Source organism: Carassius gibelio, chromosome A1, assembly GCF_023724105.1.
Source record: "Carassius gibelio isolate Cgi1373 ecotype wild population from Czech Republic chromosome A1, carGib1.2-hapl.c, whole genome shotgun sequence".
Classification (NCBI taxonomy): Eukaryota; Metazoa; Chordata; class Actinopteri; order Cypriniformes; family Cyprinidae; genus Carassius; species Carassius gibelio.
This window is the reverse complement of record NC_068371.1, coordinates 8,998,462-9,019,403: the sequence shown is the minus strand read 5'-3', so window position 1 is coordinate 9,019,403 and position 20,942 is coordinate 8,998,462. Positions and strand designations below refer to the sequence as shown.

The 20,942-nt window shown below is 35.3% G+C and overlaps 2 protein-coding genes across 7 annotated transcripts in view; one reads left to right on the top strand and one right to left on the bottom strand.

Moving 5' to 3' along the window:
* The window catches only part of mad1l1 (mitotic arrest deficient 1 like 1), a 71,411-nt gene extending 54,518 nt beyond the window's left edge, over window positions 1-16,893 (bottom strand). For 3 of the 5 annotated variants that reach the window (XM_052585521.1, XM_052585525.1, XM_052585524.1), the window contains exons 1-9: window positions 15,706-15,881; window positions 14,655-14,791; window positions 14,222-14,401; window positions 13,719-13,843; window positions 12,640-12,721; window positions 12,347-12,477; window positions 12,129-12,243; window positions 11,582-11,643; window positions 4,733-4,819 (exon numbers count right to left, since the gene is read on the bottom strand). In XM_052585521.1, coding sequence (XP_052441481.1) covers window positions 4,733-4,819; window positions 11,582-11,643; window positions 12,129-12,243; window positions 12,347-12,477; window positions 12,640-12,721; window positions 13,719-13,843; window positions 14,222-14,401; window positions 14,655-14,791; window positions 15,706-15,856 — 1,070 coding nt within the window. In that variant the 5' untranslated portion in view covers window positions 15,857-15,881. Of the gene's footprint in view, window positions 1-4,732; window positions 4,820-11,581; window positions 11,644-12,128; window positions 12,244-12,346; window positions 12,478-12,639; window positions 12,722-13,718; window positions 13,844-14,221; window positions 14,402-14,654; window positions 14,792-15,705; window positions 15,882-16,748 lie in introns of those variants that run through there. The other 2 variants (XM_052585522.1, XM_052585523.1) reach the window with 2 other exon arrangements.
* A 63-nt stretch (window positions 16,894-16,956) lies between these two features.
* Window positions 16,957-20,858, top strand: LOC127983523 (phosphomannomutase 2-like). 2 transcript variants are annotated; one of them, XM_052585742.1, is made up of 8 exons: window positions 16,957-17,163; window positions 18,294-18,405; window positions 18,515-18,591; window positions 18,698-18,787; window positions 19,383-19,484; window positions 19,565-19,640; window positions 19,726-19,841; window positions 19,954-20,847. In XM_052585742.1, the coding sequence occupies exons 1-8, from the start codon at window positions 17,089-17,091 to the stop codon at window positions 20,077-20,079; spliced, it is 774 nt and encodes a 257-aa protein (XP_052441702.1). In that variant the 5' UTR covers window positions 16,957-17,088; the 3' UTR covers window positions 20,080-20,847. The 2 variants fall into 2 exon arrangements, with proteins under 2 accessions (XP_052441702.1, XP_052441772.1); XM_052585812.1 differs by lacking the exon at window positions 16,957-17,163 and adding an exon at window positions 18,079-18,212 and having other exon boundaries at window positions 19,954-20,858.
* The last annotated feature ends 84 nt before the right edge of the window (window positions 20,859-20,942 follow it).

Below are 20,942 nucleotides of genomic sequence, written 5' to 3'. Positions count from 1 at the left end.
CTATCAGTCATGCCTGCTCTTAGCTTGTAGATTTGCTACCTAGCTTTAGCTTGTAGCATCTAGCCATGCGGTTAGTCATCATTGTTCTTTGAGCGCGGTTCCAGCGTGCCTGCCTGCTGCTACTATGCCACAATGAGAAGGAACACAACCTAGTCTCGTCAAACTTTATTTCTTTTCTTTTCCGTTTGAGAGTTTCGTGTTCTGAGTTAAGTTTTGTAACGTCGAGTCTCCGACGCCTGACCTCGGATGCCCGTTCAACTTCAACCAGCGCACACGACTCTGCTCTTTCAGCCAACGCCCAACAACCACGGGCTTCCCAAGACGTCACTTCACTACTGAACTTCCAGCCAATCAGCGACACCGGGATACCCCTTTCAACGGGAGTCCCTTTCACAGGAAACTAAGGCAACGTATCCCCAGATATTTGTTGTGCTGGTGTATCTAATATAATTTTAGTCACATTGAGGAACTCAATGCAAGGGCTAATTACGTGATTGATGGTTGTTCATGTCTATGCAATTTAACGTATTGCTGTAAACTTGGGATTCCATATTTCCATTCTCTTAAACTCATCTTTCCTTAACTTTCGACCTTCCTACAACTTGTGTGAATGTGTGTGTGCGTGCGTTTATGTGTTAGATTAGTTTATATGTCTTAGATTTATCTAATAAAGCCTTATTCATATTGAAAAGAGAAGTATCTTGTGTTTTGTGCTTACAAGTTAATGTCTTAAACTGCCGATCTTGTTACTGTGCTAATTGATAGTGTTTTCACTATAGTTTGGATATTAGTATCCAGCGCAGATTTGATGTTAAACGGCTCGTTCACTGAATCGCAGGCGCGTCTCCGTGAACAGCCGTGAAACAGTGATTCTGTTCAAATTCCCTTTAAAATCTTAAATGATTCCCTTTGAGCTAAATTGACCTGTTTCCCTTACACAAGTAACTTTACCTCCAGACTGTGACCTTTACTGGTGTATCTAATATAATTTTAACCTCATTGAGGAACTCAATGCGAGCGCTAATTACGTGATTGATGGTTGTTCATGTTTATGCAATTTAACGTATTGCTGTTAACTTGGGATTCCATATTTCCATTCTCTTAAACTCATCTTTCCCTAACTTTCGACCTTCCTGCAACTTGTGTGAATGTGTGTGTGCGTGCGTTTATGTGTTAGATTAGTTTATATGTCTTAGATTTATCTAATAAAGCCTTATTCATATTGAAAAGAGAAGTATCTTGTGTTTTGTGCTTACAAGTTAATGTCTTAAACTGCCGATCTTGTTACTGTGCTAATTGATAGTGTTTTCACTATAGTTTGGATATTAGTATCCAGCGCAGATTTGATGTTAAACGGCTCGTTCACTGAACCGCAGGCGCGTCTCCGTGAACAGCCGTGAAACAGTGATTCTGTTCAAATTCCCTTTAAAATCTTAAATGATTCCCTTTGAGCTAAATTGACCTGTTTCCCTTACACGGGCTACATCCTGTCATAGTGACTGCGCTGCTGCAATAGACGCATTTTGCAGCATTTAGGTTAACGATTAATTGATTGTTCATTTAAATGACGATCGATCATGGAAATTATAGAAAATTTACATCCCTAACGAAGATGGTGCACTTGCTGTGAACCAAGTAAACTGTAACACACTATATGGAAGCTGAAGGTAGGGCTGAGCAATACATTGAATATAGCAACTAGTGATCGACCGATGTATCTGTTTACCGATATTTTTCCCGATATTTAAGCATTTTTCCATAATCGGGTATCGGTTTTGTAATATCGGATTCGCCGATTTACGGCGCCATCTTGTGGCCGTTTTGAGATTTCCGCCATTGCAGCCCGGGCGTCTGAGGAGATCAGTCAACAACAACTCAGTGCACAGGTAAAGTATATGTTCTACTTGGTTTGCTTTAATTAATCAACTTTATTTAACATAACAGACATGCACAAATGAGATCTGAGACATAAATTCCTGATATAGTTAATTTATGCAGCTTGTTTCTAAACAATTGAGACGAACTCATTGAGTTACGTAGTGTTCGTCATGTCCTGCTCCAATAAAGACGTATCTTTACATTAATTAAATAAAACAGACATGAATGAGTGCATGTTGGAAATAAAAAAATGTTTTTTTTTTTATTCTTTTATTATGTGTTTTATGTTCTGTCGCTGTCATTCTGTTGTACTGCGGAGCTTCTGTCACGAAAACAAATTCCTCGTAGGCTATGTGTAAACATACCTGGCAATAAAGCTCATTCTGATTCTGATTCTGATTCTGAAAAGCGTTGAATTTAATTCTCCATCTGTTGTATTTGCTCACCATTAGTCTAGAAGAGAAAGTTCGTTCATATTGCTTAGCAACTGACGGATGATCTGGAGGCTTAAGCACGGCCACTGAATGAAACTTTTGACAAGATTATCTTGTTTAAACACCCTAGATTATATTTTCATTTACTACATAACAATTATTTCGCTAATACACATATAAATATAGCCTACCGCTTTGTGGAAATTAATTATTTATTATCTCCATGCGCGATCGTGGTTGATTAAGTTATAGTCAAACAGCACTTTGTCAGTTGGCATTTCATGATTAAACATTAGATTAAATTTAGATCATAAAATGCCAACTGACAAGTGCTGTTTAACTTTATATAGTCTCGGGAAAAAAAGTTCGTTCATATTGCTCAGCACCTGGGTTGATGATCAGGAAGCCTCAAGCAATGCCACTGAATGAAACTTTTGACAAGATTATCTTGTTTAAACACACTAGATTATATTATCATTTACTACATAACAATTATTTCGCTAATACACATATACATATACCGCTTTGTGGAAATTAATTATTTATTATCTCCATGCGCGATCGTGGTTGATTAAATTATAGTCAAACAGCACTTTGTCAGTTGGCATTTCATGATCTAACGTTAGATTGAATCTAGATCACAAAATGCCAACTGACAAGTGCTGTTTAATTTTATATAGTCTCGGGATAAAAGTTTGTTCATATTGCTCAGCACCTGACTGGGTTGATGATCAGGAAGCCTCAAGCATGGCCACTGCATAAAATTTTGAAGTAAACTATTTGTATGTACTCTGTAAAAATAACTTTGATCTAAATCATGTCATCTTTCAATGGGAGGCAGATCAACTTACATTTTTCAAGCGTAAATACAAAAAAATTTAAATATCATGAATATTATCAAAATGTATAAAATATAAACATTTAAGTTGTATTGCCCTGCCCTACTCCAGGGCGACCAAGTCCCACCTTCTAAATAAAAGAGCCAATAACCAGTTGGTAAAGTCACTGCATCACTGCAGCTGCCATTAAAAGTTCTGGAACTTTAGCATAAGGAGCTAAATATGTTCAATAAATGCTAAATATGATACCATTGTTGTCATTCACAGTTAAATCCTAATATGAAAGGAGCTATTATTTCATATTTATCATAATCCGTCACATTATTTCAGATTATGACAGTTACTTGTTGTGTGCTATTAGATATTGTGTTGGCTGTGCTGTCAGTATTACGGTATATTAATACATTTAATTACTGCCAATTCACATAATATGCTACATGCATTATCCACATACATTAATAAAAAGTTATTGAATCTACTGACATCCCTAGTTTAACTGCATTAGTCAAACAAAAACAGTGTATTTGTTGGCAATGGTTTTGATTAGATATTACTTCTGAGGTACCATGGGCAATTATTGTTTTGAAACCAGAATGTTATAGGACATTGATCCAAGCCTACTACAAGTACTCTCTGAAATTAACAACAAGAACCAAACATTCACAAAAAGTATTGTTTTCCACACACTAGACACCCTCCATTTGCCGGAGGTGAGGATCTTTGCAAATAATAGGTCTATATCTGATAGAAACGCATTAAAAAGTAAAAAGCAATAAAAAGAAAAGACACCCCCAACTTCTTCTATAAAGAACTTAAAGAAATGACAGCAGACTTGTTACTTTGCAAAACTGTTTTAGACGACATCATAGTTCATAATTTGCATCAATCTCAACACTCAGCTCATTAGTGAGATCTGATATTGTCAGTTTCGTATGACTTGACTGCTCAAGTGACGAACCGCGCAGCACCGACACGCACAAAGTTCCATCGACCAATTACAGTCTGACAATTAGAGAGAGCCAGAGACCAGAGATAGACTGAAAGAGCATCAAAGAGATCGGCTAATGCTTGCCTCAAAACTGTTAAAAGACCCTATTACTGCCTCTGAAAGAACTGAACAGGAGGAAAAGAGACCCATATTAGAGTCTTTGTCAAATCATTTCATTTCTAAGCACAAAAACAGACAGGAACTCACAGAGTGCCATTTGAGAGAGTGGGGGAGGTTGTCCCAATCCATCAGATCTTGAGTGACAGATCACAGATCAGCTCTGGAGTAGAGCTGTCACTCACAAGTGAAGTTCAATAAAGACTCTGTCCATCTCAATTGTTACAGAGGACATCAAATCTTACAAATCATGGAGTGACAGTGAAGCTCGACTATATCAAATATTTAAGCTGAAATTGTTTCAGCTCATACCTACAATCAGCTTTGTGATAAGAGAAATAACATTGGAACGATTGTATAAAAGTTTCAGACTTACCTCCAGACAACTTTCTTAGACCAAATGAGTCATGAGTCAAAATGTGTGACCCAAAGTCAGTGATCAATATCTTTTAGTCCATGTGCATGCATGTATTTACCTGCTATTCAGTGTGTAGTTCTGCTGTTTCAGGTTCAGTTCTCGCTGCTGAATTTGTATCACCTCCCTGGACAAATCCTCAGGTTTCCTACAACAAAGAGAGAAAGAGGAGGTGTTATTAAAAAAAAAAATCTACTAGCACCAGATGAATAAGGCTCAAAAAGGGCCCAAAAAGCCTCTTTTTCATTTTCAGAAAATGGACAGTGAAAGTAGGTGCATGACCTTCAGAAAATGCTGATCATTCACAACTATACCACAATAATAAAAGAGCACTTCATAATTTATTTCTCACAAGGTTTGCAGATAGAGCAACCCACATTTTCTAAATGAGAGATTTTTTTCTTCAAGCAGAGTATTTTGCATGGGGTAAAAAGGTTTTAAAACAATGAATCAAATATCAGTTCAAAGGATCATGTTAGTTATGATTTTAATTGTTAGACACAGTTAAGAAAGTCGAAATCTCAGAGTTAAGACCAGATAAAATTACTTTTACAGACAGACATCTGAGGTGTCAACCCTATACGGACACCTAGGCAATTGAATCGGCATTGGCTAGTAAATTTCTTAATTACTTAAATTACAAACCGATTCCAAAAAAGTTGGGACACTGTACAAATTGTGAATAGAAACGGCGGAATGCAATGATGTAGAAGTTTCAAATTTCAATATTTTATTCAGAATATAACATATATGACATATCAAATGTTTAAACTGAGAAAATGTATCATTTTAAGCGCAAAATAAGGGAAAATACACTCTTAACATTAGTCAGTCAAGCATTTTAACCTGTTAACGGTCACCCCGTCCCGTATATGGGACGCCTACGTTTACTTCACTATATTACAATTAAATCCTAATCTTATCATGACAAACTATATATCGTTGGAAAGGTCTAAGACTCCTAAATAATTTCTTACATAAAAGATTGGTAAAATATTTATGTAGGAAATGTAATAGTTTAATTTAAGGCAAGAGTGCACCTCAAAAACCTACATCATTACAGGAGTTCTGAAAGTCTTCTTTGCCTTTTTCTTGTTGCCATTTTCACACTTTAGAAATCATCAGAAATGATATATCACTTGAAAATTAAAATCTCAAAATTCATCCTTTGAAACATCAAAGTCATGTTACAAAATGTTTTCAGTCATGAATTATAAACATTTAGGTTTGGATCATGCAATTTCAAGCCTATGTTCAAAAATGTGAATGACAGTTAACAGGATAATATGATAATCAAGTATTATTTAAAGATAGAACTTTAGTATTTAGAATTAAAACTTGATATTAATGTATGCATATTAGTCATTTTAACTGATCTTAGGACTGATGGTGGTGCTTTTTTGGTCATTCAGTGTTTGTCAAAAATATTGGAAAAAAAAACTAACAGAAATACTGATACAAAAATAATGATACAAATTCTACTAATAAGAACAATATGAAACGCACTAAGGATTAACAAGCTGCTGGATTTATGAATATTAATCAGCTTGTGTGCATTCGCTTGAACTGATTTGCTGAAATCAAAACAGGGATAATAATGAGCGCCAGCCAATGAGATTGCCGTTTGCACATCAGTCCCCCCCACTACCAGAAAACCCGGAAGTTCTTGAAAGATTAAAAAATCCAAAAGGAACTTATTTAAGGTTATTTTGACAGAAAACAACAACAACAAAGAATATCGTTTAGATGTAGCACGTCAATTCTGTCTCTCTCTCAGAGAGGTAAACCTGTCAGCTGTGTGGATATTGCCAATATCGTTAACAATTCTGGTTTATAATAATTAATAATATGGCTCCTTCTAAAGATCTTAGGCCTATGCAGGGTTCTGTTAATGCATAAACTTCATTATTTGAAGCGCACTTGCCATCCAGTAAAAGCAAAAAGCTTTGTGCTTTGTTACTTTTTAATAAACAAAGTATAATTTTACATCATATACTTTTTATAATCTGAGGAACCTACCTTTCGCCACAAAGAACCTTGTGAAATGTAAAGGTTCTTCAGATGTTAAAGGTTCTTTATTTAAACATTTAGACAAAAAAGTTCACTCTTTTAAGAGTGTATGACAACATTTTAGGGTGCATTAAGGAGAAGCCCAATGCATGGCCAAGCGATACTTATGGTCCATGATACTGGTACAGATAATGAACAATTCTTTGTGACTGTATATTTCAACCTGGAAAAGACATTTAGTTCCCACTTTAAGTGAACCTTAGTTCCAAGGTCATCTACAAGATGGATCAAAATGCTGATAAAGTCAAGAAAAGATGAGACATAAACACGACAGTATGACTAAAATGTTAAAATGTTAAAATTCTTATAGGAGCAAATGGCTTTTTCTTTTTTTTTCTTTGGAGCCCTGTGTTAGCAATGGAGAGGCACAGAAACTGCATCTGAAGTGGCATTTAGATACATTTATAGACTTTAAAACAGAACGTTAATACAGTTAACCTGCAGATACAAATGCAATAACAATTTTTTGAATGTTTTCATGTATAATACTGATATTTATATTCTTAAATAGTTTGGCCCTGTCCTAAATCGCACACTAAACCCTCACGGTCTTCCTCGGTGTCCATACTTTTTTGATGTTATGCTCTTTTGACTGTCGGGTAGAAGTCTGCTACGGAGCTCGCCTCAGTGGAGGCTTGGCAAAAGTGCGCATCAAGGGTGCAAAAGGGGGCACTCGCGAGTACCCTTCTGAAAGCTAATATGAATAATGGGACACCTTACGGTCTCGTTGACTTAACGGATATTCAGCGCCATTGTTAGTTTGCAAGACCATGTGCACATGAAGTGTGCCATTTGTAACAGGGTGCGTGCATGCGTGCAGTCTCTGGGTGTGTTTTTGTGATAAACTCAATAATGTCAAATCGCATATAATTTAAACAATTATGATATTATCGTAGACAATATATGTCACACACCCCTACACACGACTATTGTTTTGGTGTTGTTATTCACAGATACATATCTATGATTATTCCTTCAAGCATTCTCATAAAAGCAAGTTTTGACTTAATTCTGCAAATTCGCTTTATAAATGCTACATTATGCTTGCTGGAAGTATTCAGCACAAGAAATCAGTAGCAAAAGGTATTCATACTGCCTAATATATTTACATATAGCCTACATGGCTAACTACTGGATCTTATTTCAAATGATCATAGGGCATGTTTAATTACATCTGCCGGCTTTGATTTGCATAATTAACGGAGCTGTCAACATCAAACAAAAGCCTCATGAACTTAATCACACCCACAGACAGTAAGGCTTTGAATGCATTTGCTTGATTTTGACAATTATTCTATAAATTCTTGTGATGAATGTGCTACCTTACTGCTGACACCTTTGTTCTGTATTTGAGATGAAAACTAATTATTTTAAGAATTGTTTCAGCATTCAAACAGTAGGAATAGCACTCCTGAGTGAACATAAAGGAAAGGAATTACAAGACAGTATGATTTAAGTATGTATTCATCTTTTCCTCTTGATTTTTCAAGAAGTTCTCTCTCATTTTCTTCACAGAAAGACAAACGAGTCTACGAAACAAAAAAGTCCCAACTGCTGCACTTTTCTTTGCTGAGACAAAACATTGAGAAGATATGACACCAGTTTCTTTTATTTGGAGAATCCCCACGAGAGTTACATTGCTCACCCAGGTAAAACATGAGAGAGCAGAATGAAACTACTGCCTGACATATTTATACTGCCGGAGAAATGTGATGGTTCATAGGCTGGGGAGCAGAGAGAGCAGAATGAGAAATGTTCAGTGATCAATCAAAATCTGATTTCTGCTCAACCAAAGCAAGACGGGCACTCTGGCTTATTCGCCGTGCCATTATCCTTTCAAAACAAAGAAAACGCTTCGAGAAGAGAAAGATTGCATACAGTGTTATGCGAATGTGAGCATAATCAGTTGAATCCTGCACTGAAACACCTCACCCAATGCCATATCACATTTCGAAGACAGGAAACGCATAAGATCTTTGCTGAGAAAAAAAATGGATGATCTGAGGAATTCTGCCCATTTACTTGAAGAATATTAACTCTGCAAATCCTTGACCAATTACGTGCTGTTTGAGGTTTATAATCATTTTTGGGCAATTACTGAATAGTAAAATTGGAAGGATTATTCTTTACCACATTCAAAGTTTCAAACACACGTCGAAACTAATAAATACAGGTGTGGCGAGTGGGGCGGGGCCGAGAGGCGTGGGAACGAGGAGTGAGGCCAGGTGTAGTGATTGAAGATGAGCTGCACCTGCGCCCCACCGCCAGTATCGAGTCCCACGTAGGAGATGGAAGGATATAAAACTGGAGCGACGACCATGAAGGACGAGAGAGGACCAGGCCTGGGACATTATTTTATGTGTTTGCTTTTTATTTATGCGTACCAGTCGTCCGTGAGGGGCTGGTGCGCCGTTTTGTATTTATTTTTGAATTATTAAAGTGTTTTGATTGTGCGCCGGTTCCCGTCTCCTTCTTCCCGATGATTACAAAGATCCTATTATTACAACAGGATAATTCGCAATACATTTGAAATGATTTTGCTGGTGATATAAAATCAAGCAACATCACTTACATAGCAATGGCTTTCATTTTCCCATAAGTGCCCTAAAGACAGAGGATCAATGAATTTTCACTTTCTGGTGAACTATCCCTTTGAAAGAGCTTAGCAAAATGCATATAGTGAATATAAATGAAAACAAATTCCATTTACTAATTAAAATGAAAATCATTCTGAGTATTTTAACTAGATGTGTTGCATTTACTTGTATTAAACAGTTTAAATGTAATTTAATCCAATTTCTGTTTGAAATGATGGTTCCTCTGATAACCCTAGTAAAAAGAAAAACTGGAAAGTAGTTTTGCTCAAAGTTCTTCCAATCCATTCGATGTGAACATGATCACAGTTCTGCTGTTGAAAATTAGAGCACTTAGACAACACTTCAAACATCTGTTTCCAGAGTTTATATGTGACAGACAAGCAGTGCATTTAAAAGACCAGTTCACTCAAATGAAAAATGGCTAGTCTGGACATTTAGACGAACCAATGAATGACTTAAATACAAGCTGTCCAAGCAAATTAAGCTGGGATAGAAGGAATTATTTTAACATAAAACAAAACAGCACTGTGGCGAGTGGGGTGGGGCCGAGAGACGTGGGAACAAGGAGTGAGGCCGGCGGAATGATTGGGAAATCAGCGACACCTGCGCCCCACGGCTGGTCTCGAGTCCCACGTAGGAGATGGAAGGAAATAAAACTGGAGCGACGACGTGAAGGACGAGAGAGGACCAGGCCTGGGTTTTTAGTTGTGTTTGCTTTTTATTTTCGCGCATCAGTCGTCCATGAGGGGCTGATTCGCTGTTTTGTTTATTTTGTGATTATTAAAGTTTCATTTGATTGTGCGCCGGTTCCCGCCTCCTTTTTCCCGATGATTATGGAGCTTTAATATCATTACAAGCACATCACCTAAAAGGCAAGGCTTCTATTTATTTTTTCCGTAAATCAAGGGGGAAAAAATATCGGTGCACAAGTGCACATACAAAAAAAAAAAAAAAAAAAGTCTACCGCAATCCAAGGCCTTTACCAACTAGTCAGACTTCAAACATGAAAGGGTGACAAGCTTCAGTGCTGTTGTGTATGTCTGGCTTAAGATTTCATGATGGGAGCATTCTAGTAAGTCAGGATGTCATTCCAAGCTATCATTCAGTAACCTACATTGAGTCAGAGTTTCCATTCCTCTATAAATCAAACATAAGAAATACTGTAGAACTGCATATCAACACCAAACCATGCAGTTCACCATTTTTATTTATTTATTTTACGACTTTGTATTAATATTCTACACTTTTGTTGTGGTAAAGAGGTTAGCCAGATAATTTATACTTATTAATAAAGCCTCTTCCTGAGGGTTTAAGAAAAACTTGTATTTATAATAGAGGGCCAGCCCTCAATTTAACTTTTTTAGTACATGACCATTTCCCACCTTCTCTTTGAACGTAGTTCCCAAAAAAAAAGACAATTCTGTTATAATTTATTAAACCTGTATAGTTTTATTCTTCATTCGGATGGGTTAAATGCAGAGCACAAATTCTGAGTATGGGTCACCATACTTGGCTGAATGTCACGTCACTTTCACTTTCACTTTCATACTCATAATATCATTAAATATTGGTAACGCGTTTTAAACAGATAAGATCAGTCACTCGCACTGGTGTCTGACGTTTTAGGTTAGTGATTGTATAATAAGAGCCTAGCTGTTTGTCATTTTGAGGGGTACTTCAAGAGCACTGTGTGTGTGTGTGTGTGTGTGTGTCCCACCAAATCCCCATAAGCCATTAAACAGACAATGTTTATATCTTTCCACATCACTGACAGAGCACATTTACACCCCACACGATCAACAGAACACATGCATATTCAAACACACCGAAACTATTCCACGTCAGCCGCTGTTTCAGCATATATAACAAGATGACCTTGAAAACACTGCAGGACCACAGAGCATGTAGAATTTACAAGCAATAACACTGACTGACTGACCTAACACAAGTTAACAGACCAATTCAGGTGCAGACACTGAGGACAGACACGTTTCTTGAGATCAGAGCACCCTCTAATGGCTTTGTAATCCACCGTATCCCCCAAAACTATTAGGTTTTTAGATTTCAAATAGTGCTTGCTATGTGTATGTACAATAATAATAATAGTAATACCCTCAAATTTGGCTTCATATATTGATTATCAGATATCTATTAGACTTTTAAAGCAATATTTCTAGCCAGAGAATTATTGAGCTATGCATTTATAAAAAATACATTAAATTAATTAAAAAGAAAATACCAACCTAATATTAAGTCCTGCAGCCTGGCCAATGTTTTCCCAAGCCTGCAGCTCTTGCTCCAGTTTCTAGAATATAAAAATCACATCCAGAAGCAATGATGGATTAAAATCACTATACAATATATGGCAAAAAAAAAACTACCATTATGTATAAATACTTTAGATATTAAATAACATCTCATCATTTGTTCCAATTCTGAAAAGAAGTGGCAAGCGACTTGTTTGTGTTATGCAAATCTATTTTCCCTAATTTTCCTTTAGGGGTAAAATATCAAGCACAATATAATTAATAATAAGAGAGTCAAATTTACATAGCATCTAAAGACCAGACATTAAAAAACTATTTGCAAGGATTACACATTACAATACACTGCAAGAAATACATAATTTTGTCTGAACTTTTACTAAGACATGGACAGATATTTGTTCATTCAAGAGATATTTTAGACCATTAGTGCCCATAAAACTGCAGATCTAATACACAACATTTTCAGAAAATTATAATAAACGCTCAATGTCACACTGTCTTCTGCATGTATGTAACTGTTTACCTCTTTCTCCAACTCCGCTTTGAGTTTCTCCTCCATCACTCTCTCCACTCTCTCCAACTTCCTCCTCAACCCCTCAGTCTCTTCTTTCAACAGACTGTTGTTCTCTTTTGTCTCTCTGAGATGAAAATTGAGAGATAATTGAAAAAAGTACTAGTTATAAATAATGATTTATGTATGCATCCATCACAGAAAAATCTTGATGATGAGAATGTTGATACCGTAAGAAAGTGTTTTCCTCCCGCAGACGTTTAATTTCCCGCTCCAGTTCAGGCAGCCTGGCCATTTCAGATTTCATGTTCTTCACAATCACAGAGTCTTGCTCCTGAAGAGCCAAACGCCTCTCCAACTCCTGCAGATGGACAACACCCATCAGAGTGAGTGGGACACAAATAAAAAGCAATTTCATGGTGCAAATGTTTTTAACCGAATTGGTACTCAAGTATCAGTGCTTCTGACATCCTTTGGTGCTCCAAACATCATAGAAATTCAAGAATAAGACAAACAGAAATACCTTCATCTTGAGCTCACTCTCTGTGCTGATGGAATGAGATGACTGCAGATTTTGGTACCTCTGACTGACATCCTGGTACTTCCTGTTAGCATCAGATGAAAAACAACACAGTCCATCTGTATTTAAGAGACAACTCTCTACAGACACCTTGGCAATTGAATCGCCATTGCCTAGTAATTTTTAAATATCTGAAAGTACACTCTTAACATTAGTCAGTCAGGCATTATAATAATCAAGTATTATTTAATTATAGAACTTTAGCAATAGGAAATAAACTTGATAACCATGTGTGAATGCATATTATTCACTTTAACCGAACACTTTAATTGGACTGGTGGTGGTGCTTTTTTGTTCATTGGTCATTTGGTTTCTGAAAAATAATAATAATAATTCAAAAATAAATAAATAAATAAAATACTGATAATAATGATAGGAACTCTACTAATAAAAACTAAAAAATGGACTAAGGATTACTAAGGATTAATGAGCTGCTGGATTCATGAATATGAATCAGGTTTTGTGTGTTCACTTGAACTGATTTGCTGAAATCAAAACAGGGATGATAACAGGTGAGCGCCAGCCAATGAGACTGCTTATTGCCCATTAGCCCCACCCACTACAGGAAAAATCTGGCAGTTCTTAAAAGCTGAAGAATTCCAAAGGATTGCCATTATTTTGACAAGAAAACACAACAAAGAATATCGTTTACATGTAGCACATCAATTCACTCTCTATCTGCATGTGTGTGAGACAAAGCAAAGGCAAGCTGTGCGCCTTCACACTAGAGTTTACGGTACATCAAAAACAGCACAGATCGCTTGATGGAGAGTGAAACTCTGAAGCACTCAGTCAGAGTGTTCAGCGAGTAAAAACATAAATGTGCTAAACTTATACTTGGCCTCCAACTCTTAATGGCGAGTAAAATCTGAGAATTTATTAGCTGTTGGTAATATTAGACAGCATTGAGTCACCCAAAGTAAAAATTTAGACGCATATGCGAGTGATTTACTCTCAATGTAGAGGGTTGCAGAGAGAGTATGAGAAAAACAGTGCGTGTATGTGTACATGGGAGTTCATACTTGCGCTGCACATCAAGTTGTTCCTGCAGGGCCTGAATCTCCAGGTTCTGGGTTGAGAATTTGGACTCCTGAATCTGGATCTTTTGATTAAGCCTTCGTGTCTCATCATTCAACTCATTGATCATCTACAACATAAACAAACACTTCAATTAAACAACTGGAATGCAAACTGTATTAACAGAAAAATATATAAAATAAAAAATAAACATTTTCAACAAAACTAGATTTGCGAATGCAGTAAGTTTTATATTTTGTGTATGTATACTACTGTTCAGAGGTTCAGGCTCAGCAATAATTTTTTGTTGTTGAAAGAGATTAATACTTTTATATTTCTTGAGCAACAAATTAGTTAATTAGATTGATTTCTGAGGGATCACACCACACTTAAGACTGGAGTAATGACTGCTGAAAAAACTATCTTTGCCATGACATGAATATATAAAATTTTGAAATAAATTATTATTATTAATAATAATACAAAAGATACATGAACACACAAACACCTGGTCTGCCTCGGCAAGTTTGCTGTCTTTTTCATTTGCTTTCTTGTGGAGTTCCTCAAGGTTACACTTTAAAACCTTGTTGTTTTCCATTTGTTCATTAAGAGCTTGATTTGCTTTCTCTTCTCTTTCTTCCAGACGTTTGATCTTCAACAGTAACTCCCTGTTACGGTCAATTTCCCTCTGTAAATGTAATCAGACAGACACACACACACACACACAAACGCAGGTCAAATTAGGTTTTCAATAGAAAAGACTGGACAGTCTAGCCTTGAACGCACCGAATCACATCCTAATGGAATTTGTCTACAGTGTTATTACACTCTGATTTAGATTGCTGTTTTTTTTTTTATATTGAGGAATATGTTTAGAAAATGGGAGTAAGAAAATCCTGCAGCAGAACATGGTTTTCAGGAATATGCTATCTATCACTCACCTGAAAGTCTCTGGAGCTGCTGTGCGCCTCTTTCTCCAGCTCTATACGTGCCCGTTTGTGACTAAGCTCCATCTGTTGTTTTTCTTGAGTGAGTTGCAACAGGCTAGTGTGAGAACGGACACGCTCTGCAGCCTCCTCTAACTACCACACAAACAAAAAATGTAAAAGAAATTGAGTAATCTGCCCTACACATACTGTATTATAGAAATAGTTCACACCCAGAAATGAAAATTTGCCTGAAAAATTCACTCACCCTCAGGCTTTTTAAGATGTAGATGAGTTTCTTCATTGAAACAGATTTGGAAAAATCACTTGTTCACCAATGAATCCTCTGCAGTGAATGGATGCCGTCAGAAAGAGAGTCCAAACATATGATAAAATCATAACAATAATCCAGAAGTAATACAAACGACTCCAGTCCATCAATTAATGTCTTGTGAAGCGAAAGATTTGCATTTGTAAGAAACAAATCCATCATTAAAAGGCATTAACTTAAACCGTTCCTTATGGGTAAAATATGGCTACATAATCCATAATAACGGTTCCTAAAGTAAAAGAGACTAGTGTGCTCTCAAATCAAAATCCAGCAACATATTTGTACATAAAACTGTTTTTGCTTGCAAACGGTGGTTGGTCTATGAAAGATTCAGATGAGACAACTTTTGCACTCGAGAAAGAAATTTTAGCCAGACGCAAAGATTTGAATTTAAAATAGTTTCAATTACTTAAATTGCATCTTAAATTTCCCTTCACAAGACGTTAATTGATGGACTGAAGTCGTGTAGATTATTGTGATGTTTTTATCAGCTTTTTGGACTCTTATTCTGACGGCACCCATTCACTGCAGAGGATCCATTGGTGTGCAAGTGACAATGCTAAATTTCTCCAAATGCGTTTTGATGAAGAAACAAACTCATCTTCATCTTGGGTGGCCTGAGAGTGAGTACATTTTCAGCAAATCTTAATTTTTGGATGAACTATTCTTTTAAGAAATATACTTTTATGAAATTTCAATATAAATTAGGGATAAAATATGAAAGGAGTCCATGACTTGCCTCCACTCTTTTAGTATAGAGCTTCTGAAGGTCACTTCTTCCATAGGCTGGCTCAGTCTCCAGCAAAGAGCGATCTGGACATGATATCAAACTCTTGAAAGATTTTAGTGTTGAGAAGATTGTGGTGTCATCCTCCATATCGTCCATATTGACGATGTCTTGACAACCTCCTCTGCAGAGTTAGGAAAAACTTAATTGTATAAGCATAAAAACCCATTCATAAACTTCTTCCATTAACTCAAGAAATCTACCAAAAAATAAATAATACTAATACATTGCAAGGATGCACTGTGTACCTCTTTAGGATGCTATTATCCAATAAATACTGAAAATTATATACACTTGAAAGTTTATGGTGAAGAATAAGGTGTATTTGAATTATCAACTTTCTTAAAATATAATATTAAAAAATAATATTCTCAAATAATACCTCTTTATTTAAAATAACAGAAATATAGGCTTCTCTAGTATGTTCGTATTGTTGAACAGAAAATAAGAATCTCAATAATCTTGTTAAAATTCAAGTAAAAAGCATCTATGCAATCATATCATAGGGGTCTTAAAGGAGTGTTTTAAAAGATGACACTGTCTGGTTTACTTGATACACACTTATAAAATAGTTTCCCTGATGGTATCAGATGACAATACTATAGTACTTTGCTACATTCCATGGAACCAAAGCTCTGTCATATTCATATATGATGGCATTTAAACGGTATAGCTAAATATAGTTACCTCAGAGAGAGTAACTTACTGTCGTATATTCATCGCACATGGTCCGACTCTAACACAAGGTATTAACTTTTCTGACTGAAGAACTCATTAATACTTAATCATGATATAAGCATTAAGAGATCCGTTATTTGAAGTTGAATCACACAAGCTAAAAGTTCAGTGTCTTTAATTAGCAAACGTTCAGCTAACTTTACCTCACTAATATTCTGCAATAAAAAAATGTAACGTTATTAACAAACTAAAACGCACTAACATACGTGTATTTCTTTCGAATTAATAAATATATGAGATAGAAAGTACGTACCTCACGATTGACAGACCTGTCGCTTGCTCTACGTTGAACTTGCAGCAGTTTTGTTTTCGTTGGTTGAGATGCCGCTACTTCGTCTGTGTGAGGAAACTAGAGCTGGCTCGCTCAACATCACAACAGCGCCCCCTGTGCGGTCGGGCGGAATACATTCATTGTTGTTGTTTTTTCCCGGTTGCACGCAGATTGTCGTTCACTCTGACGACACAACATGGAAGATGTGACGTTGCGCTCTACTAAATGAATGAACGGAAACTTATTCTTAAGGATTGAGTCTGAGTCTTTACAAAACTTCTTACGGATCGTAAACTGATTTGCAAAGTTTGCCAATTTTACAATGGCCGGTTCAAGCTTGGACCCGACAACACTGTGCCTGTTTGATGTGGACGGGACTTTAACAGCAGTTCGCCAGGTGAGTGAAATATAAAGCATACAGAAGGCGTTAACTAGTTGTGTTAATTTAGAGTATGAGATGTGAACCCTTGCGTTAATCATAAGTGATTTATAATAATTTACTGTGAATTAACAACTGCATTTAAAATATGTATTGTGAGTGCAGGTCTGTGGTGAATAATCTTCTTTCTTAGCACATCCTTATTGACATGGCTGTCTATTAAAGATAACTTTCATTTTCCATGAACTATTTTTAGTCTGCTTGTGAGGTGAAGATAGATTTTATATATAAACATTGGGATTTAGATATAGTTATGAACTGACCTTTCAATCACATGCTGGGAAATAACCCGTTTTACATTGTCCACAACAATATTCAAAGACCGCATGACTTTTCTGTTTTTTTTTCTTCTTCTTGATTTACTGGATAAGAATGATAACTTCCATTTTAAATGCTTTTACAGACGATTTCTGCCTGATAAAATATTGCTTGGTATACCTAAAACCTGTATATTCATTATAAAATGTCAATCTTTCACACTTTTAAAATAAAGACTACCTCACATATGCAGTTTTTCCAATTATTTGTAATTATAAAAAAAAAAAAAATATATATATATATATATATATATATATATATATATATATATATATATATATATATATATATACATACATTTTAAAATATAGATATGTTGTGCAATTGTTTTGGTTTATTTCCTATGTCCAAAAATATTAAAGAAAAAATATTATAACACTTATATATAAAATATTATAACACTTATAGCCCTATAGAAAGGGATGTTGTTACACTTTTAAGTTGACACAATATCTATTTATTTAACTGTTTACTATTTATTTTATTTTACTGATTTGAGAAAAAAAAAGTTTTAATATTGCTTTATAACTTACACTTCTTTAATATTTTTGGATATAGGAAATACTATGTAAAGTAAACCAAAACAATTGCGCAACATACAGAGTGTTTAATGGATGCTCAGCTAAATTTGACTAGTAAAATAATTATGAAGCACAAAGCAATTCATGAAACAGCATATATTGGAAAAGGTCATATGCAAAAAGAACTGACATTTTATAATTTTGAGCCTGTGATAAAGTAATTACCCCCATGTATGTTTTTGTCTTTAGAAAGCAACTCCAGACATGCATCAGTTCTTGACTGAACTGAGACGGCGAGTGAGAGTCGGGGTGGTCGGAGGATCAGACTTGGACAAAATTAAAGAGCAGTTGGGTGATGATGGTATGTACATTCTAAATATAGATTTAAATACATATAAAAATATATGCACAAAACATTCAGTATATTTATAGTGTTCATGAGTACTTACAATAATTCCTATCCTTTACAGTGATGGATAGAGTGGATTATGTATTTGCTGAGAACGGTTTGGTAGCATACAGATTTGGGCAACTGCACTCTGTACAGGTAATTTTAATTTTGATAAATATGCTCAAAAACCTGTCCCGCAAATTTTGTAAGTTGCTTTTCTATTTGGATTTCTTTCTTTTTCTAATTTCCTTTATGAAATCAGAATATTCAGGCATACATGGGAGAGGAGGTTTTACAGGATTTCATCAATTTCTGCCTCAATTACCTTTCAAAGATAAAACTGCCCAAAAAAGGTGAAGTTATCACAACTTGATGTCTTTTGTTGCATGGGGAAAATATTTTTTTACTGCATTGCTTTAAATTTTGTAAATATTGATTGTTAATATTACATTTTATTTTAAATATCTTTAAATATTTTTTACACCAGTAAAGAATTCAAAAAGTTAAAAAGTTTATGTATTTTTAAGGAAATTAATACATTTATTCAGCAATTAGCACATTAAATTGATCAAAGGTTACAGTAAAGTTATATAATTTCACAAAAAGATTTCTCTTTACAAATAGATGTGTTCTTTTGAACTATCTGCTCATTAGCTCTGTTAATTTTTTTTTTTTTTAATAAATATTATGGTTTCCACAAAAATATCAAGCAGCACAACGGTTTTCAAAATTGATAATAATAAGAAATGTTTCTTGAGCATTAAATCAACATATTAGAACAGGGTTGCCAGGTCTGCGTAACAAAACCCAATCATGGCTAAAACCAGATCAATCACGTTCCAGGGGAAGTAGGCTAACACAATGATATAATTTCAAATATATACACTTTTTTTATATACACATCTTGTTTTGCAACCATAATACTTAAGCTATTTTTACTTCATCTCAGAGGCACATTTATTGAATTCCGTAATGGAATGCTGAATGTCTCTCCAATTGGTCGAAGCTGCAGCCAAGAGGAAAGAATCAAATTTTTTGAACTTGATAAGGTATTTTTTTTATGTATTCATCAACACATGCTATTGTCTTTTCAAAGGATGTCGACTTTTTTAATGTTATTATTATGCAGAAGGAAAAAATCAGAGAAAAGTTTGTCTCCGTTTTAAAAGATGAGTTTGCTGGGAAAGGACTTGCTTTCTCCATTGGTTCGTAACTTTTAATGTACAGTAAATGTGGTTGTCTAGTCAATAATATATACATAATGTATTCATATGTACGTGTTTTCTACAGGTGGGCAGATCAGCTTTGATGCGTTTCCAGAAGGCTGGGATAAGCACTACTGTCTGGGAATTGTAGAGAAAGACTCATACCAGTGCATCCATTTCTTTGGAGACAAAACTATGCCTGTGAGCAAGAAAACTGTGATGCTATCTTGCCCAACAGTTATATTCATGCATGTATGCACACATGCTATTGCATAAAATTCCCAGATTTGCTTAAATTTGTTTTTCCAAACAGGGTGGAAACGATTATGAAATCTTTGTGGACCCCAGAACAATCGGTCACCAGGTCAAGTCCCCTGAGGAGACACAGAGGATCTGCAAGGAGCTCTTCTTCAATGCCGTCCAGAATAAAGCACAGTAGAAGACTACAACGTCCATGAACTGTGAAATTATGAATAAGAGTCTCACTTGACATGTCTAAGCCATTAGTGTTTTTATATATTTCAGTGATTGTACCTCATGACGGGTACTGGATAAACTTGTACATACAGTGCATCCATACCTGTTCATTTTACATGTATTCCAGTTATTTACAGGTTTAAAGAACTGACTTGTTCAGTGATCATGTCTGAAGTCATGTCAGTACTGGACAATATGCACTTTAACTTTTATTTTTTTTATTTAACACTTTGGTCCAAATGAAAAGACAGATATCAATCAGTTAAAACAGGATGGGTTTCATAAAATGTTACTGTACATCTGTTAAGGATTAATGTTTTTTATCAGGCGCAAAAGTGATTATTAAAGATAGGTGTGGGCTAGACTAGAACTTCTTAACTAAAATTAACAGTGAAGGTGCAACAATTTAGGTCTCATTTTCATAAGAAGAATTTAAAAAGAACAGGACAAAGGGCTTTATTAACTTAGAATTGATCCATTTTTGCTCAAATTAAACTGACTTAATTCCCTGAGAACAAAACCAATAGTTCTTGGTTGAAAGTGTTGTTAATCTGCTTGCTTAAGTAAAATAAGTGAATGCTAACACTATAATAAACAGGAAATTTATTCTGATTGAATATGATATTGGTGCGCTGTGCCAGTTTAGAACATTATGTATATTTCACATCTATAAATTGTAAAACAAAATAAAATGCTATTTAGAAAAAATAAAATCACAATTCTCAATTTTCATAGCCTACTCACATGCACATTTTAGATTAAAGAATAGAAGTATTTACTAAACTGATAATTTCCTGCTTGTTTGTTACTAATTGCTTTTTGAAA

Excerpts from the sequence above, each read along its gene's own strand:
- LOC127983523 (XM_052585742.1), top strand. The coding sequence starts at position 17,089 with ATGGCCGGTTCAAGCTTGGACCCGACAACACTGTGCCTGTTTGATGTG. Across the intron at positions 19,641-19,725 it reads AGGACTTGCTTTCTCCATTG|GTGGGCAGATCAGCTTTGAT; the intron begins GTTCGTAACTTT and ends TGTTTTCTACAG. Across the intron at positions 19,842-19,953 it reads TTGGAGACAAAACTATGCCT|GGTGGAAACGATTATGAAAT; the intron begins GTGAGCAAGAAA and ends TTTTCCAAACAG.